Here is a 21726-nt window from a genome sequence, read left to right as displayed (position 1 = left end):
TTGGATAAGTCAGTTTTTATCGAGATTATCTTTTTTATTTAATATGTTTACACATAAATTTTATGGGGGTTTTCTTCCTTTAAACCCCCCAAATGTTCCCATTAAACTATTATTGTGGTACCATTAGTTAAACACAGTGTTTTTAAAACTTCTTTGTCTCTTAGTATTTTTTTGATAAGCGACCTTTTACCGAGATGTGGCTTCTTTTTAGAAATGTTTTAAAATACAGTGATACCTCGATGTACGAGCGCCCTAATATACGAGTTTTTTGAGATACGAGCCGCCGAGAGAGCGATGTTTTGCTTTGAGATGCGAGCAAAATTTGAGATACGAGGAACCGCTTTTTATTAAAATTCATCCCCCTTTTTAACTACTTACTTGTAACTTGTATTATAAAATAAAAGGTAGTTTTACTGGTACATAATAGATCTTTACGGCCCCGCCATAAAGATCATTTTACGGGTCTGTACCTGACTACTACTTGGCCCGACAAATTAAATAGACATTGTAAATTAAATCCAACAAAAATTCGTATTCCGCGTTCCCTTCCCAAACATATTGCACTCTCGATCTTTGTGTAATTTACACTGTGTAAATTTTTAGTATAGACCTAGACTAGGGTGGCCAAATCATAAACTTAAAAAAACGGGACATATCCAAGGAGTAGTGGCGCACCTAGAATTTTTGTCTGGGGGGAGAGGGTTGGTTGGGCGTCGAATTTTTTTTGTATTGTTTGTGAAAGACATGTTATATTTTTCTACGATTTTTGTATATTTTTCATATGCCCTGGGGGGTTTAACCCCCAAAATCCCCTGGGTGCGCCACTACCAAGGAGGGTTTGGAGCGATACCCAAACAGGTAGGGGAAATTAAAACATGATCTTTTAGCTAATTTGGGACCTATAAATCCTTTTCAATTTACATTTGAATGTGTAATTTACGTACGATCAAGACTGCGAAACGGAAAACTATAAAACGCCGCCAGAATGGCATGGATCAGCAACCCGTCAGAACAAAACAGGGAAGAATAAGAAATATCGAGAAACAAAGCCAACTCAACAAATAAAAAGAAGAAAAAGAAGAAAAATGACGTTTCGCTGGAGGATATTGAAATAGACAGAGAAAACTATCAAAAGTCAAAGCAGCAAAAAATACGCCCAGTATTAAAACAAGAGGACTAAAAAAGCAAAAAAAGAAAAACCTTGTTTGAGGACATACAGATCTGCAAAATATGGGAAGAATATTACGAAAAAATGGTATTCACTATGAAGGAAATACACTGCGATGAAGAAGTAAGGCCGTACAAGATAACGACGAATAAAAAATTTTCACAGAAGATGAAATAACTGTGGAATAAAATACGGAGGAAGATAATTACGTAAAGGAATAAACCAGCTAATACAACAAATATGAACAAAACAGACTACTAGCCGATTGGAACGCAGGTATTATAGTAGGTACCGATATATAAAAAAAGAAGATCTAGAGGAGTGCAAGAATTACAGAGCAATAACTTTATTAAACAACACATATATAACATTCTAACAAACATACTAAACATGAGACTTAAATCATGCACTGAACGAATATTAGGAAAATACCAGAACTGGTTCTGACCGGGGGAGGTCTACGATTAATTCCATACATATATTGGAGCAAATAATTTAACAATCGAGAGAATACAACAGAAAAAATGCACCTAATATTCATGGATTTCAAAAGCGCTTTTGATACAACCATACGGACAAAAATGATGGAGCAGCTAGAGAATGTTGGAATCCCAGAAAAATTAAGACATATGCTAACAGTGAGCCTAAAGAACACCAGAGCAAGGATAAGTTTCAACGGAACAACTTCTAAGGTGATTAATGTACACAAAGGCGTGAAACAAGGTGACTCTATCTCTCCGACAGTATTTAATCTGATATGAACAATATCAGATATTGACATAATCTGTAATCATGAGGATGACAAACTAGCAAACAAAAACATTATTACAGATCAACTTCAAATAGTAACATATGCAGATGATTCAGTCATCACAGCGAAGACGAAGATAACACTTGCAGTTGGAAAATTACATAAGGAAGCGAAGAGAATAATAGGAGTAGAGATAAACCAGCTTACAGCAAAATAAGTACATGGCGATTGGGAAAGATGAGCCAACTCAGAAATATCTAATAACACAGAACCATAAATTTGAAACTGTATCCACCTTTAGCTAATTAGGAGTAAAAATAGGGAAAACCGGAAAAGAGAGAACAGAGGAAAGAATCCTGAAGGACAGAAAAACATCTACACGGTAGAAATCTGCTGAGAAGCAAGACTCTAGTATAATATGAACCTATATAAGACCTTAATAACACTTGGTGTTACATATGGGATGGAAACAACGATGATTAACAAGAAAGAGGAAGATAGCCTTCTGAAATTTGAAAGAAAAATAATGAGAACAATACTGGGCCACAATGTAACAAAAGAGGGAGAAATAAAAATGAAAACAAATGCAGAAATTGAAGAAAAATTAAAGAGAGAAAATATAGTCAGATAAACAAACTCAACCCAACGCAAATATGGGACATTTAGGCGTCCCGAGATACTTTTTCGGGACTTCGGGACAAATCGTAAAAAAACGGGACAATCCTGTTTTTATGGGACGTTTGGTCACCCTAACCTAGACCTTAGTATGTCGGCTTTGCTTGTTTTCGAAGTATTTTTGATAAAGTTGTTTCACATTTAGTTTTATAACCATGGGTTCGAAGAAGAAGATGATGTCGATTGAATTAAAACGTGAAATCATTGAGAAACATGAGCAAGGTGTACGAGTAACTACTGAGGTGGTTTGTTTGGGATTGGAACAGATTAATGACATTTCAGTTAATTTAAATGGGAAAAATTGCTTTGATATACGAGTAATTTGACATACGAGCAAGGTTACGGAACGAATTACCCTCGTATGTCGAGGTACCACTGTATATCTAAAAATATAAATTATAAAATAAACTTTCAGATATTAACAGGTCTCTTTAATCATATACTTAACCATATACAAATATGTGGCAGATTCGTCAAATATTCAGAATATCTCGATAAACACTAGCTTATCGAAAAAAACTGAGAGGCAAAAAAGTTTTAAAAATATTGTGTTTAACTAATGGTACTACAATAATAATTAATTGGAACATACACAAAAGTTTGGGGAGTTTAAGGGAACATAACCCCCATAAAATTTTTATGGGGTGAACAAATTTCACTATAATTTTTTTAAAGATGTTCTTACCATAAAAATGCCAAATGTCCATTTCCGATAAAAAATTTTTAATAGTTTTCGATGTATGGAAAAAATCGATTTTATTTTAAAATCAATTTTTGTTTTCAAAAATAAGCACTTTTAACCGATGAAACTTACCGATCATAAATTATACAGTGCGCTGGAATAAGTATTACCCCCCCCCCCCCTTACTAACTTATTTATTTTTAGCACATAATCAAAACGCTCGGACAGGTTGATTTTTAAAATAATCATAGTATATTATACTTAGCATCAATGTTTCGAACTTTACGCGGTCCCTTTTCAGATGACAGTGATAACTTTGATTTTTTTTTAATGGGATAGTACATCATGTGACACCTCATTTAAAAGCTTTTGAAAGACTGATTACAAAAATGTATAATACCTTAATTCTTTTTGAAACTGGAGGCGCAAAATTTCGGTCGAATTATTTTGAAATGTATTAATTATTTTTCGAATCCTGAAAAAACTAAGTATTTTTGAAAAATATGAGAACTTCTGAGAACTTCTATAATGATTATTTTAATAAGTCACAGGTGTGAAAAAAAAAGAAAATTTAGTCGGATCTTTAATAATTTCAAATATATCATTCAAAAGAAATTTTTGTTTATTCGAGGGACTTTCAGCCCTCGGTAATAATGAAATATTTTATTCTGCGTTTAAATTTTTCAAAAATATTTATAAGTTTTCTCAGGATTCCAAAAAAATTAATGCATTTAAAAACAATTCGATCGAAATTTTGCGACTACGCTCTTAAAAAGGATTAAAGTATTACATTTTGTAATCAGTATTTCAAACGCTTTTAAATGAGCTACCACATGATGTACTTTCCTATTTAAAAAAATCAAAGTTTTGCCTGTCACCTGAAGAGGGATCGCGTAAAGTTCGAAACATTGATGTTATAATATACTTTGAATATTTTAAAAATCAACCTGTCCGTGCGTTTTGCTTATGTGCTAGAAATAAATAAGTTATTAAGGGGGTAACACTTAATCCAGCGCACTGTATAAACACTAATAAGTAAAGTAACTTGTGAAGCGATAACGATTAATTTCATTTGCGATGCTAATTCGGGGTGATTTTCACAATTTTTTTTACCAAAAAAGGGACCCACTTTATTTTAAGCGTAACTTGCTTACTTTTGAGGCTGGAAACTTTTTAAGGAACAAAAATAAAGCTTTTTTTAAGAACTATGTTGTGATAAGTTTTCACCGAGAAAAGTGCTTTATTTATGGTTATTTCACTTCGAAATATTTGATTTGAAATTTGTTGAATAAGAACCTATTTTTATTAGCTACAACGCTGCTTCTACAGGGACTACAACAGACCTCATAAATACATCGTGTTTTTGACTTTTTTATAAACTATATATTTTTGCTTAGAATGTTTTTTCGATAAAATACTTACTTTCTGAGTTATTTGCGAAGAACCGTCTAAAAATTTGGGTTTCTTGTTTCGAAAAGTATTAACTTAGTGAAAAACCATATATTTTTTCACCACAGAGAAGTGGTGGAACTCACCACCAATACAAAAGCACACATCGGCACAATATCACTTTTTTTCTTTGACATGTTAGCTATGTGTATACCAAATTTCATGTTAATTCAAGCGGTTCTTTTCTTTCGGAGCAAGAACCGTGAGTAAATGGACCGTTCTTTTTTTTTAATCTAGAATTTAAGCTGTAACGAGGTCGTTGCATTGTTGCTCCAGGTAAATAAATCAGTCAAAGAAAAGAGTTCGCTTTTTAAGACATTTTTATTTGGAATCAAAACATACAAAAGATAAGATAATTAGCCTTAATTACTCGTTAATTTAGTTAATAAATTATATTTATAATCTACGCATCGAGCTTTCTGTTCGGGACGATGTGACGATATTTTGTACATGAATGAATGATTTTGATTATCGCGTGAAATAGGAATTGCTTTTATAAATACGACATGAATGTATAAGGAAAGGCAAGAAAGGGAATCTTGCTCAGCTCGCCAGATGAAAAGACATATTAGGAATATACGATCACCGCTCGTATAAGGATAGGTTAAAGGATAAATAAGAGGAAAACTGACGGATTCGATCAGCTCGCTAAAACGACAGCGGCAAATGGTCGGGAAATACTACATACATAAACTCACCTCTTATAAACCGGGAGATATTAACAGAAGTTCAACCACGATTTTCTAAGTCATGCCCTTTGCAATACTGGAAGGTTAGAGAAGGTACTTACAATTTGTGGAAAAATCCACGGGTTTCCTGTGACATTTTCCTGTGAAAATTAGATTTTCCATGAAAAAAAAAATTGGGAGTTGCGATGAATTTTTAAGTCCTGCCATATCCATAGAATAACAGGATACTATCTATTTTATGAAAAAAATTTTTTGGGCAGGACGGTTGCAAAAGGACTAAGGGAGTATACAGATATACAAACATGTAATGAAAATAATGAAATTTTCATAATTTTCCAAGTCCTGCCAACTTAATAAATTAATCATATTTATTTCAAAATGACCAAAAAAAAAATGTTGGCATGACGTCACCTAATGTTTAACTGCACTTGTTTCTTGGAAAATTCTGTATAAAATTTTCACTCTGGTTCCGTGATTTTCTAAGTCATAAAATAAATTTTGTTATAAAATAAATAATTTCAGTAGACATTATTCAAAATGGCAGGATGTTTAGTTTCACCTTTTTTACCATATATATTTAAAAAATTTGTAAGAAAATTCTTGGAAAATTACACGATTTTCTAAGTCATGCCATTTCGCACATATCTCAAGAAGGTTAATATAAATCTATTTTCAAAGAGGCAGGATGGTTGTATAGTTATTTTGTATAAAAAAATTAAATTGTGTGTCTGTAAAATTATTTCAGGGTGTTATACAAACATATTCATATCACCACAATTTTCTGAGTCATACCATGTCGAGTATGCTTAAAAAACACTAATCTAAAACCGTTTACAACTTGGCAGGATAACCGCAAAGATGAATAATACAAAAAATTAATTTGTATATCATTAAAACAATCGTATCCTATTAAATATTATTTTCCTGAATAATGTCTCGGAATTTTTACACGCCTTTCAAATCTAATAGCAAACTGTAACATCTTTATTTTAAGTGATTAGATCTTATTTTTATTTAAGTAAACGCACTAAAAGTAAATAAACAATTTTTACAATTTATTGGTTATAGTAGGGAATTTACCTACCCATTATATTATACAGGGTGTCCAGAAAAACTCATAACAAACGAAAACCGGAGATTCCTCAGATAATTTTAAGAAAATTTAACTCAATTCACCTAGTTCAAAAATGCTTCCGTGGAAAGCTAGAGCTCTTTAAAGATGGCGTCTTGTAATTAATCATCGTCATAATTCAATCCGGATCTATTCAATGCTGGATATAGGTCTCCCTCAGTCTTCTCCATGCATTTCTGTCCTATACTGTCTGCATCAAGTTTCTGTCGATCCGTTTGATGTCATCAGACCATCTGGTTGGCGGACGACCTCTACTTCGATATGCTTCGTCTAGAAAAAGCATATGGAAGTCTTGTAAGTAGTTTCTTTAAAATAGCTGCAGAACGCTTTTATTTGGAAAAACGAAAACTGGTACACTTATTTATCTTCCAGAGGTCAATTGTCAAATGTCAATTATCACCGGCCAATTTTTAGTACCGGTCATAGGGGTCCGTTTTGGGTACGGAAACGGATATTTTATCGAATAACTTTTCTGTCTAACTTTTAAGCATTTCTGACACTGGATTATTAAATTCTGGGATAGTTTTGTACTAAAAGGTACTTTTGCTTTAACTCAGAAGAATACGCAGTGTTCTAGAAAAATCGATTTGAAAATTTTTTCGTTTTTTGGTTTTTTGAGTTTAAAATAATTTAGAAAAATTCTATTTAGGGAAACGAAAACTGCTACGTTTATTTCTCTTCCAGAGATGAATCGATTTTATCAATTGTCAATTTCTAGTACTGGTCTTATTACTGGAACTTATTGGTCTTTAAATTTTTAGACATTTTTGAGAGTAGAGTATTAAATTATGAGGTATTTTAGTAGTTACTCTTGCTTTAAGTCGGCAAATACACCGTTTTTTTTTTTAATTTTTTTCAAATTTTTTTCAAATTCAACAAACGAAAAATTTTAAAATGGATTTTTCCAGAAAACCGTCCATCCTACTGACTTAAAGCAGGAGTACCTTTTAGTACTAGAATACCTCACAATTTAATAATCTAGTGTCAAAAATACGTAAAAGGGAAAGAAAAAAAGATTCCTATGACCGGTACTAGAGATTCGCAATTGATGGAATCGATTTATCTCTGGAAGAAAAAAGGCGGACCAGTTTTTGTCTTTCGAATTGGAAGCGTTCTGGAGATATAAAAAACTAATTACAACGCGCCACCTGTAAAGAGCTTTAGCTCCCTTAGGCACATCAAAGAAACATGAAACGTAAATCACGTTTCATAAAAATAAAACACTGCTAAACAAATAGACGTTGGGCCATTTATGCGACTCTCCGAAAATAAAAATGTTTTATGAGCATAAATCACACACGTTTCATTGGTAGGCGGACTTTAAGATTTGTTTAGCCGTGTTTTATTTTCATGAAACGTGTTTTACGTTTCATGTTTAATGTTTTACGTTTCATGTTTCGTTGGTGTGCGGCTCGCCTTAGGGAAGCCGCACACCAAAGGAAGATGAAACGTGAAACATGAAAAATAAAACACGTTTCATGAAAATAAATCCCTGCTAAATAAATAGTAGAAGTCAGCCCACCAATGAAACTAGTGTGATTCATGTGCGTGAAACATTTTTATCCAGCCTATCTATTTGTTGTTATCAATATATTTTTGTTGCATAGCAATTTTATCCCGCCTTCTTACTTGTTCGAACACAAAATACACACGCATGTAACAGGCGCTAAGTTGCCGCACTCAACTGGTTTTCCTGATATTGTAGGATTGTAGATATTGTCCTGATATTGTTTCCTATATTTGATAGCAAAATGTACTAACACTAACAACACCAGAATAAATCGATTTTTACATACAGCATCTATCTACTTGCAACTTTTTGCATTGTGTTCAGGATAACATAAGGAAAAGATGTACAATATAAAAATGGGTGGAAATTGAATTTTAGTGCATAACATGAATCCAAAAGTGCATAAACCTGTCAAAATCAGTGTATTAAGGGCAAAATTTTGTTATTTGGGAGGTTTATGGAGTTACGAATACGCAAGCACAACCGACCTCCGAATCACCTAGTGCCCAGAGTTGCTGCTAAGGCACGTCATCTGGAGTTTCATGGGATATCGGCAATAAATTAAAGAAAACAGATTATTTGAGGGTTTTTGGGATGACCGAACACGAATATGACATTACAACCGACGCTCGGAGCACCTGGTGCCCAGGGTGACTGATCTCGAATTTAGAGAGTTTTTGGAGGTCAATTCTGATGGCGTATTCATGTTCAGCAACCACAAAACTCCTCGAGTAATCTACTTGAATCACTTTAGTGTCTGAAAGCCTCGAAATTTAAGAATATGGCGTGTATATTAGTCACTCCGAGCACTAGGTAAAGATCTGTTCTAATGTGACATTCTTGTTCAGAAACCCCAAAAACCACCTGAGTAATCTCGCACACCTAGTTCAATTGTGCCACAACTGCAAAAAATTCGAATTTTGGGTTAAGGCTGTAAAATATTGCCTATATAATGGCCCATCTAATGCAATACAGCCTGAACTAAAATATTGTTTTGGATAAGTATAAAGTAAGTTACTTCGGTATTTCACTGTAGGGTTTTTGGAGGTTTTGAAAATGCAATACGGCCATAACTGGGAGATGTGGCGATAATATACACTGCCACAATACAACTGATGTAATCCAATACGTTCAATACGGCCACAACTGCAAAAATCAAGAGAAATGTGGCGATAATATACACTGCCACAATACAACCGGTATAATTCAATACAGCCACAACTGCAAAAATCAATTGATTTTTTCATTATATTGCCGCCGTATCTCCTAAGTATTGTTTTATAAATGACTTTCTTCACAATGCAATATCGCCATAAGTATCAAAACAATAATAACGTTTTAGTTTTAATAAATTTTAATAAGATCCAGCCAATAAGTATACAATTTACTACCTAAATTGTAATTTTGAAGCCAGTCACTCTCAAAATAAATTATTTAGAGGGCATAACGCATTTACTACAGAACGTTTTCTCGAGAATATTGTATTTTGCACTTGTGGCACTATTGAACTAGGTGTGCGATCTGTCTGTATCAATTTACTCCCGAAATTAATATATAAATATGGTATAGAAAATGCTTAACAAATAAAAAGGTACCATAAAATATCATTTTATTATAATACTAAAATACAGGGTGTCCCATTTAAGAAAACTCAGAAAATACTCATTCCGAGTTTCAACCAACCCCGTATACTAAAATTAAACATTTTGGTATACTATTAATAATTGACAATAGTAGACTACATTAAAAATCGTTTAAACATAAATTAATAGAAGTTTGGATATCAAATCACTAACAATATGTATAGGGCGTGAATGTTCCTACAAAATTAACAAAAAACGTAATTATATTTTAAACTACCTCGTATAATATTTCAAAACACTATATTTTATTAAAGAGAACATCGAGTAGAATCCAAAAATATAAAAATATACAGGGTATTCCATTTTAAAAAACATAACTTTGTGTCACCCTGTGAAAACGGGTAGCCCTGTATATTAGAAAATACTGTTAAATCATAGTCCTATCTGTGGCCCATGTTTTACCTAAATAACTTTTTTCGTATATCTTACGACAAACGAGTAATTGGACTTTGTCACACTAATGCCCCACCCTGTATACAAAATAACCATAAAACCATCCTGCCTCTTTGTAAATAGACTTATATTAAGATTCTTGAAACATGTGCAAAATGGAATGACTCAGAAAATCGTTGACTTTTTCACGAATTTTCTTACAAATCTAGGACGCCTGCCGTCTTACAAGAACAGTTTAACCTTCCTGCCGAGTACCGAAAAGGTATTGATTGTATTTGAGTATTATAACTTTTTAAAGGCAGGACTAAGAAAATCACGGAATCAGGGTGAAAATTTTCCGCAGAATTTTCCAAGGGACAAGTATACTTAAACATTAGGAGACGTCATGCCAATATTTTTTTTTTGATCATTTTGAAATAAGTTTAGTTTATTTAGTTGGCAGGACCTAGAAAATCATGAAAATTTCATTATTTTCCTTACATGTTTGTATACATTAATACTCCGTTACCCGGTTTACAACCCTCCTGCCCAAAAAATTTTCTTCATAAAATCGGTAGTATCCTGTATATCTACGGATATGGCAGGACTTAGAAATTCATCGCAAAACCCTATTTTTATTTTTTGGGAAAATCTAATTTTTACAGGAAAATGTCACAGGAAATTTCTGGATGTTTCCACAGATCGTAAGTACATCGTCTACCCTTCCAGTATTGCAAAAGACAGGACTTAGAAAATCGTGGCTGAACTTCTGTATAATATCTCCCGGCTATTATACCTCGCTGTTGATTATTATTCTTCGATCAACGCTCCAAGAATAATAAAATCAACTAGGCTTTTCGATCCGACTTTTATATCGTCAAAGACGGTACAAAAATACGTTTTACTTAATTCATTGGCGTACTCTAGACGATAAAATTATATTATCGTCACAAAGCTAATTTTAAATAGTATTATTTTCGAATTATATTGTATGGTCTCTTACAAACCCTAAGCACCACCGTATAAGATACCGCCAGAACTATAGTTTCAAGAACATTTTTGCAACAGGATAATTTTTAAAAATCTACGGCAATGAACAAAAATATAATTTCAGTGTTTCCAGCATCCATTATTTACAAATATAATAATTTGCTTAATCATACTACAACTATTATGGTTTATTTCAATTTGTACCATAATTTGGATTAATTATAAATATTAACAAATAAAAGCCTATTTTTTTATTGATCACTGATTATTTTAGATAATTGACGTGAACGTACTTATTAGATAAGAAAAAGCAATTTTTAAAGTTTACTATAAATAAATATCCACAAATGCAGAATGCGAGTATTTGATATCAGTGCAACAAGATGATGTGGAAAACTCTCATTTGTGTGACACTCTGTTTTATTATACACAATTATTTTATTGTAAGTACGTTATGATTTTTTAGCTATGTTTTGCGTTTTGCTTCTTTATATGGAAGTTTTTTGCGCCATTATGGGGGTATTTCTATAATGCTTTGCTGTTTATTTAACCTCTTCGACATCTTCTTTAAGGGTGAAAAATTTCGGTGTCGGAAAGTTGGTCGAGAACACTTCGTCGACGGAAAACTGGTGGACAACATTTGGTCGACAAACAGTTGGTCAAATGCACAATTCATCGAATGAACAATTCGTCGACGAGCATTTGATCGAATGTCGAATCGAGTTTCTTGTTCTTTCCATATTTTATTAATATTAAAAACTATTGTTTTGCTTACGTTAAAATGGTTCGCTACGGCAGATAGTAACCAACCATCTTCTAATTTCGTTACAATTCTTGCTTTTAGTTCTTTGTTAGCATGTGGAGCCATTTTTTGAGGTTGAACAGAATAAGTTATCTGACAAATTTTAAGATATAGCAGTGACAGTGACAGTATGTAAATAATAAGTATTTATCCTTCAAAGTACACTGCTCAATTTTCTACAAAATACGCTTTAAGAGTCGTATCAGTTTTTTTAGGAACCAGCTGTACATACTTTAAAAATATGAAAATTGGTGTGGAGAACTAGGACCGAAATAAAAAGGTGATGGTTTAAAAATTATGATCTTATTGTTTATATCCTTGCGGTAAATGCCGGTCAACTTTGACAGGTTGTATCTCAGGAAACACTCATCACAATTAAACGTTTTTTCTTTTAAAAGAAGCATCCTGCCGCTTTTTTTAATACCGTTTTCATGATTTAACTTGATTTATAATAATTTGAATAATAATTCAATTGTTGCTAAACTGTTTATTCAATTTCTATCAGTGTCTGGAATTATAATCCATACGAAAAACACTTTTATATTACTAAGTTATTTAATTATGTATAAACAATTACTCATCTAAAATTTTAGTTGACATTAAAGATTTTGTTGGAAAAACCCGCATTTTCGGGGGAAATTTTTCGTCGAAGTAAATCGTGAAAAAACACGTCTCTATGCAGAATTTAATTACGGTGAATTCTTATTTGAGTATTTTTGGTGTTAAGTTAAAATCTTTGGAGTTATAGAGCAAAAATTGAAAAAAAAAACACGATTTTCTGGCGCCATTTTGTTTATAAAAAAGTAGCGCACTATCTGCGGACTTTGCATACCTATATTATTAATATATAGAATCATAAGATTCGATTCCAGCAATACAATTGCTGGTAAATAACTTTTCCACTTTTCCTTGTATTTTGCATTATATTCCTAATTAGCACAGAGTCATCGTTTTAACCAAGATTCTGGTGAAAACTTAATTCGTGACTTCTAAAATTTGCAAGGCAAACGAACGATGAATAACGCAGACATTTTGTTGATTTTCTTTACAATTCAAAACAGGTTACAAAACCCTCTAAAAATCCCAAAAGGATGAAACGTAGGAAATAGTATGATGATTGACTATGAAACGGAATGCAATATTAACTGTGTTATTTTCTTTAAGTTAGTTATGCTAATATCTGAGTACAACGAATCAAGATTCGATGAAATTTTACTTAGATGAATTGACGGGTTATGTAATGCAATCTTATAGCGGCTTCCCATGATCGGCAATATTGCGGACGGACACGGACCCGCTCGCACCACGCACCGTGGGAAGCGTATCGTCCGTGGTAGCAAAGACGCGTCTGTGCTGGTCCGTTCTAGTCCGTAGTAACTACGGCTTCTCAAGATCGGCAATATCGCCGATGGACGCGGACCAGCTCGCACTACGCACCTTGGGAAGTGGTCGTCCGTGATAGCACAGACACGTCTGTGGTGATCCGTCGAAAGTCGGTACAGATCAAAGGTGCGTTAATGGCCCGTGTGGACGCTGTCATGATTTTTTAACACGTTAAACGCCAGTTTTTTTTATATACTAATAATTTAACACATTTTGATAAAAATGACATAATGTATAATTATTGATTTGAATCATAATATAATACATTTCTTCGTAGTTGCTACTAATAAAAATGTAATAAACTCTTTTCATGAATATTATTGCATTAATAATTCTGATTTATGAGTAACAACAAAGCATTCGAAACAATAAAAATTTTTACAAGCACTACATTTGTAGCGAGTTTGTGAAGATTTAGCTAATTTAGCTTGGGTATATTATTATGAATATTATTAGCTTTTAATGTCCATACTACACGACAGTTCACACCATAAATATGCTATTAACGAAAACATTGAAAGTGATAAGAAACGTGAGAAACGCAATGTAATCAATAGCCAAATTCCAAATTAAATGAGTCACATACATAATATCCGACATTCATGACACCGTCAGTTTTCGCCATTCAGCATTTCACTGATATTTTTTCGCCTCACTGTTTTAACGGACGACAAGGCATTGGCAAGTTAAAGAAATTGTCCATTTGCTTAGTGTTGAGTTGTTGAGTTGTTATTAGAGTTTTTTTGCTAAAAAATGGAATGGACCAACGAATTAATTTTTGATTTTTTAAATCTGTACCAAAATGAACCCACTTTGTGGAATTCGACGGCACCAGACCATAAAAATAGGAACGATGCATACGATGCATGGAGCCGCATCAAAAGCCAATTAAAGGATGGCACTGTTTCGATAAAAGATTTAAAAAAGAAGAGGGACAATTTAATGTCGACCTATAGAAGGCAAAAAACAAAAGTTAAAGAATCCATGGGAACTGGTAGTGGAGCTGATGACGTTTACAAGCCTGAGTGGCCTTTTTATGATATCATGGCAAATTTTTTGGATGATGTCTACAAACCCAAAAAAACGAAGAGTTCTGAGGTAAGTAAATATTTATTATATGTAATTAAACTTTATACTATTATAACTACTAATTTAAATCTTTTTCTTAATTGTCATAACTAGGGACTCGAAAATATGCACTAAAAATGTCTAAAACATGCATGCAATATGCATTTAACAACAATCTGAATATGCACAAATAATATGCGAATATGCATTTATACTCTAGAAATAGGTCTATGTACTTATTGTAATAAAAATAATTTTTAAAGTTTAGGTTAAATACATATATCGTGGTTTCAATTTAAAACAAAAATTGTATTTATTCTTGATACATATTATACTTTCTAACCGTTAGGTTTTGTGACAAATAAAACGGTAAAATATACAATAGGTAATAGTATAATATTCACCGATCATGTAATGATGGCTATTATGATGACCTAATTTATCAAAGTGAGTTATCGCCATTACACGCGAGTAGAAAACTTTACTTTTTCTACGACTTTTTTTATTTGGATTATGGTCTGTTTTTAAATCAAGAGGAATCATTCAAATTTACCGCGCCGTAATGCTTGTTTATAATTGGTCCAACCTCATGCAATTTTACTCCACTCTTATTAAATTTTGACACTATTGAAATTTCTGAAATTTTGACAATATTTATAATTTTTCTGCATAATTTCTTTTTTTTAAGATTTTTAGTCTGCTTTTATATTATAAAAAACAGACGTTTTTAGGACTCTTTAGCGACGTATTAGTATAATAAACTGCTCGTCAAAAGTTAGGGATATAGAAAATTATGCTGATTTTCATAGTTGATTTTTTCGTGAACAGACGGATTACGCTATTTTTTTATTTTATCCTTTTCTTTAGTATTTACACAGTTGTGCAAAGGTTTACTCAAACTTATTTTTTGTACTTATACCGGGTGGAAGAAAAAAATATGTTTTTCTTGTGTTAAGTTTGAGACACCCTAGGGATAACGAGGTACAAATGTGAGTATGCATCAGAATAATATTGTAGTCTTATGTTTTGTGAACATACTGTTGTTTGAATGTCCCTGATATCTTTAGAAACAAGAAAAATAGACGGTTTTGTAATTTATTTATTTATTTAACGGGTGTTTTAACATGTGTTTTAACCGAAACAAAAGTTTGAGACATCTTGTAGGGAGAAAAAGGCACAAAGGTGAGTATACCCCGATATAATGTTGTAGTCTCATATTTTTTGAATATTTTATTTTTTTAATTTCTCTGATATCTTTAATAACAAAGAAACTAGACGGTATTACTCTTTAATATGTTTTTCTATGTTTCACATGTGTGATGTGACGCATGTCGTCAGTTAAAACACATATTAAAGAGTAATTTCGTCTAGTTTCTTTGTTATTAAAGATATCAGAGAAATTAAAAAAAAATAAAATATTCACAAAATATGAGACTACCACAAAATATCGAGGTATACTCACCTTTGTGCCTTTTTCTCCCTACAAGGTGTCTCAAACTTTTGTTTCGGTTAAAACACATGTTAAATTACAAAATCGTCTATTTTTTTCTAAAGATATCAGGGACATTCAAAAAACAAAATGATCACAAAACATAAGACTACAATACGATTTCGATATATTCTCCCATTTGTACCTCGTCCTCCCTACAGGGCGTCTCAAACTTAACATAATAAACACATTTCTTTTCTTCCACCCGGTATAAGTACAAAAAAAAAAGTTTGAGTAAACCTTTGCATAACTGTGTAAATACTAAAGAAAAGTCTAAAATAATAAAAAAAGCGAAATCCGTTAATCTGTTCACGAAAAAATCTACTATAAAAATTCAGCAGAATTTTCTATATCCCTATCTTTTGACGAGCAGTTTATATTATTTATGGATTACCGTCGAAGGCCGATATGAGCAACCAAAAAAGAAGATGTATTTGGTGATTTTTTTAGTTACTTTCTTGGGTGTAAATCTGTCTTTTTAGTTTACTCCTCCTGGTTTAAAAACAAACTATAATAGAAAAATATAGAAATTACAATGATTATTTTATTAAATAAACAAGTTTAAGTAATTTTATTTGCTAACATTAAGCTTAAAGGTGCCATGCACCACTTGAATCTAACTTCAACCCGTGAGTAATGATTTATTACTCAGGGGTAAAGTAATGGGTGTTATTATCTATTCAAACAAACTTTCTAATTTAAAAATTAAATCTTTTGAGGAAAATGTCGATAGAGATATTAAAAATTTATTCTCAAATTCATTTTAATAATAAGTGTAATATTGAAAATATAAATGTATCAGTAGTAATTGCACAAGAGCTCTAAAATTATCGAATTTTTCCCGAGTGACACTTTGACAGTTTTATTTTCACGTCCCGAAGGGGAGTGAAATTATGTCAAAAGTGTCACGAGAGCAAAAATTCTATATTAATTTCAGAGGATTATTTCATGAATAAAACTGTTCAGAACCAAAATTTTATTGTAATTTATTTATGTAAGTACAAATTAGTACAATACAACACAGTTTTTATAAATATTTGACGGTTGAAAGTCATTACTTTTATAATTTTTAAAACATTACCCAATAATTGTCATTAATGTCACTGAATGTATTTTTTCGTAGCAACGAAGGGCATCTGACGTAATATACTTGACGACGAGATATTATCAAAAATTATCGGGTATAATATCACAAGAGAGTGAGAATAAATTGAAAATAATGCGACAGTTTTTCGAAAATTTGTTGTCTGGCAATAGACACGAGAGCCCGCAGGGCTCGAGTGGCTATTGCCCAATGAGAACAAATTTGAGTAAAAATGAAGCATCATTTTCTTATTTATTCTTACTGTCGTGTGATATTCGTAAGATTATTTTTTAATACGTATATTGACATTTATTTAAACGAAATGTGACAGTTGTTAAAACTAGGAAACTGGTTGCCATTAAATAGAAACAATCTATTTAAAAAAATTCTATCGGTAATTTTCTAGAGTAGATAATTCTCAGTATAATTTTAATCTGATTGGAAAGAATTAAACACGTGATCAAATATCTTACTATACGATTGGAAGTTAAAATCATCAAAAAATAATCAGTTTAATTTTTATTTCTGTAGCTTTCTATTGGTCAGAATCTCCTATGAATGAAATAATCAATAAAATATTTAATTTAACCATATAACTACTTAATTTCTTTGCGTAACAAAAGTAATAAATTTTAATAGATAAATTTTTTGTCGTGAAAGATCATAGAAAAAATCGTATATACAACTTTCATTTAATTATCATTATGAATTATCATACACGAAACTCGCGAAACTTCTATACGAAAATTTTTCGTTCTATAGATACATTTCAATTCAATAATGTAATGTTATAAAAATATATATGTATAAAATTTTGCATATAATCTAGTCTCTAGTCATCACTCAAATCTGACATGAAAATAATCTAAATTAACCTAATGAAATAAACCTAATCATAATTATTCTGCCACGCTACAGCGCCATCTGTTATAAAATATTCTGCAAATTTATTTCGTATTGCCTTAGCAGAAAGAGGTGCTCTTATTGGTATATTCCTCATTGATAACAGGGAAGTATTTCCTTCAGGATCATTTCGCCAGGAGCCTGGACGCACTTCGCCTTCATTTTCAGTATCAAAAGTACCGGGTGGATTGTATATTGCTCGTGATTGTTTAGATCGCCTTAAAAAGTTGTGCAATAAACAACATGTCATTACAATATTGGTTACTTTTTGTGGTTCTAATACAAACGGTTTCTTTAGTACTCGAAAAGTAGCCGACAAGATGCCGAAAACATTCTCTACTATTCTACGAGCACGCGACAAACGATAATTAAAAATTCGTTCTTTTGTTCCCTTGGAGTGGAGACCGGAATACGGCTTCAACATGTTTTCAGTGAGAGCAAATGCACTATCTGCCACAAAAACGTAACGAAGTCGTTCTTCCCTGAAGGGCAAACTCATTGACGGTGGAAAATCCAGTTCATTTCTAGAAATTTTTTTATACAATTCTGTGTTTCTGTATACACCGCCATCACTTATTCTACCTTGACAACCGCAATCCACAAATAAGAAATTATAGTCAGCATCAACCAAAGCTAACAGTACAATGCTAAAAGTTCCGTGATAATTGATATATTCAGAACCACTGTGAAAAGGGCGTTGTATTAGGACGTGTTTTCCATCTATTGCGCCAAGACAATGAGGGAAATTCCATCTGCTGTTGAAATCCTCTTCAATTTTTAACCATTCTGTTGTATTGCGAGGCAACTGAAATAAACATAACAAATTTAAATATATGTTTTTCTACAGGTTTCACTGGACACGGAGGAGATGGAAGAAAACGAAGATAATGATACACAGGCAACAACAGAAGAATCATTTACAACGCCTGAAAAGTTTATAACGCCGGAAAAAAATAAAGCTAAAAGAAGTCGATCAAACGCGTGTGACGAAATGAAAAATCGCAGCGATGAAGCATATAATATTTTGAAAAATATGTCGAAGACAGAGACTGACACATGTTCACTGTATTGTGATTTGTTATGTAATAAATTAAGAGGTTTGCAAGAAAGTACAAGAGATATTGCCATGATGGAAATAGATCAAATAATGTACGCTCTCAAACAACAAGACAATCACGCAAGGAATTTCACAAACATAATTTCACCCATTGGCCAACAACTACACAATTCCCAACCATCTCCACAATATCAATTTGCACTGTCATCCCCAGCTCACTCTCACTTATACCACTCACAACCATCCCCAGGTAACCCTCAATCACCCAACTCACAGCAATCCTCACAGTATCAAACCTCACTGCTATCCCCAGGTTGCTCTCATTCATCCAACTTACAACCATCCCCATGTAGCCCTCAATCACCCAACTCACAGCAATCCTCACAGTATCAAGCCTCACTGCTATCCCCAGGTTGCGCTCATTCATCCAACTTACAACCATCCCCATGTAACCCTCAATCATCTAACTCACAGCAATCCTAACAATATTAAGTCTCAGTGCCGCCTCCAGGTTACTCTTAAATAGTAAAGGGTGTAACAAAAATGTAAGTCATAAATTAAATCACATGGTGAAAGTTCCCAAACTCCTATGTAAATTTTTGGCTATTGTGTTTTGTAAACAATAAAATTACATATTTCTCTTTAATTTAAGGGCAACAGAACAATATATCTAAAAATTGACATAGGAGGTTGGGAACTTTCACCATCGATATTCTGGTATCAAAAATAGATCGATTGAACCTAATACCTTAGTACAAATGTGCACATAAAAAAGAGTTACAGCCCTTTGAAGTTACAAAATGAAAATCGATTTTTTCCATATATCGAAAACTCTCGATTTTGTATTGAAAATGGACATTCTTATGGCAGGAACATCTTAAAAAAATATCAGTGAAATTTGTGCACTCCATAAAAATTTTGTGGCGTTTTGTTCCCTTAAACCACACCAAACATTTGTGTACGTTCAAATTAAATTATTATTCTGGTACAATTAGTTAAACACACTGTTTTTAAATCTTTTTTGTCTCTTAGTATTTTTTCGATAAGCCAATTTTTATCGAGATGCGGCTTCTTTTTTAATTTTAATTTTTACAATGGGAAATAAGCCACAATATTATTAAAAAATGATTTTTTAATATATAAAAATTTTATGGGGGGTTTTGTTCCTTTAAACCTCCAAATGTTTGCGTACGTTCCAATTCAACTATTATTGCGGCACCATAGATAATACTGCGTTTTTAAAATTTTTTGCCTCTTAGTATTTTTTCGATAAGGCATCTTTTATCTAGATGTTTCTTATTTTTAATATGGTTCAAAATATATCTAAAAACGTAAATTATAAATAAATTTTCATATTATTACCAAGTCTCTATAATCGTACTTAACCATATACAAATATGTGGTGGATTTGACAAATATTCAAAATATCTGGTTTAAAACTGGCTTTTCGGAATACTAAGACACAAAAGTTTAAAAACATTGTATTTAACTGTTGGTACCACAATAACAATTTAATTGGAACGTACATAAAAGTTTGGGGAGTTTGCACAAAAATGGGTTGCACAAATTTCAGTATAAATTGTGTGTTTTTAAAGATTTTCATTCCATAAAAATAACACATAGACATTTTCAATAAAATATCTTAAATAGTTTTGGATATATTGGAAAAAATAGATTTTAATTTTGTAACTTCAAAGGGCTGTAACTTTTTTTATGTGTACATTTGCAGGTTCAATCGTACTATTTATCGGTCTTAGAATATGTGATTTAATTTATGACCTGTATTTTTGTTATACCCTGTATATTAAAATATTGAATATTATTAAAAATACTTTATAATAAATAATAATTGATTTTAACATTGCTTACTTTTATTTCTTCCTTCAATTCTGCCATCAGCGCTTCGCAAACGTCATCGACACATCGTGAAATTGTTTGAATGGAGACTTTAAAAAGATAACTCAAGCTTGTGTAGCTATCTCCAGATGAAAAAAATCTAAGCGCAATTGCAAACCGTTCTTGAACAGGAATACATTTTCGCATATTGGTATCATTCCTCGATATAACTGGGCCAATTTTATTCAGAAGGTATTCGAAAACACTTGGAGTCATCCTACAAAAATTGAAGAATGTGTTGCTTGGCCCTTTTTGGAAATCAAGAAGCATATTAGTTCCGTTATACCTAAAAAAAAAATATTAAAATACATTATTCCACCGGCGCGTCACAAATAATGTTCATTTGTTAATTTTTTCCCGTGATGCGAACTTAGAGGTGTCAAAACAGAAAATAAATAAGTCAAAGAAAATAAAATTATATTTATAATATAAATATTATATTTACTATACACTGAAAAATCGATCCACTAAAAATTTAGTCATTTTTGATGTTTCGAATTTCCTAAACCTGTTGTCCGATTTAAGCGATGTTTTACCACGTTATAGCCTTATTCATTAACAATATCGCTGTAATATTATTGTTGCTAGACAGTAAAACTGTCATTGTATACCGGGTGTACGAATCAAACTGTGCTTTTTCTCAAAGTTCGCATCACCCTGTGGATTATTCTATCATTTAAAAAATACTGAAATTAAAACCCAACTATAGCCTCAGGTTTTCTTAACATTTTGTCTTTCGATTCATTGGCTTGTCTTGGATAATAAAAAAGTTAGGAACTTTAACAACTGGCCATGTTCGTCATCAGTACAGGGTGTTTTCTAAATAAGTGCGACAAACTTTAACACGTAATTTTACATGAGAAAATAATGACAATTTGCTTTATAATCATATGTCCGCAAACGCTTCGTTTCCGAGATACGGGATATTCAATTTTTGTTTACAAACTGACGATTTATTTATTGCTTTAAAACCAGTTAAGATA

At 32.2% G+C, this 21726-nt stretch overlaps 1 protein-coding gene across 3 annotated transcripts in view; it reads left to right on the top strand.

Moving 5' to 3' along the window:
* The window catches only part of LOC114334564 (venom carboxylesterase-6), a 675899-nt gene that overhangs the window by 296593 nt on the left and 357580 nt on the right, over positions 1-21726 (top strand). For 2 of the 3 annotated variants that reach the window (XM_050643823.1, XM_050643824.1), the window contains exon 1: positions 11366-11504. The exons of the other annotated variant lie outside the window; for it this stretch is intronic. In XM_050643823.1, coding sequence (XP_050499780.1) covers positions 11445-11504 — 60 coding nt within the window. In that variant the 5' untranslated portion in view covers positions 11366-11444. Of the gene's footprint in view, positions 1-11365; positions 11505-21726 lie in introns of those variants that run through there. 3 annotated transcript variants of the gene reach the window in all.

This window comes from Diabrotica virgifera, chromosome 2 (genome assembly GCF_917563875.1).
Source record: "Diabrotica virgifera virgifera chromosome 2, PGI_DIABVI_V3a".
In the NCBI taxonomy this organism is placed as follows: domain Eukaryota; kingdom Metazoa; phylum Arthropoda; class Insecta; order Coleoptera; family Chrysomelidae; genus Diabrotica; species Diabrotica virgifera.
Note: the sequence above shows the minus strand (reverse complement) of the source record. Positions and strands in the feature narration are given on the sequence as shown.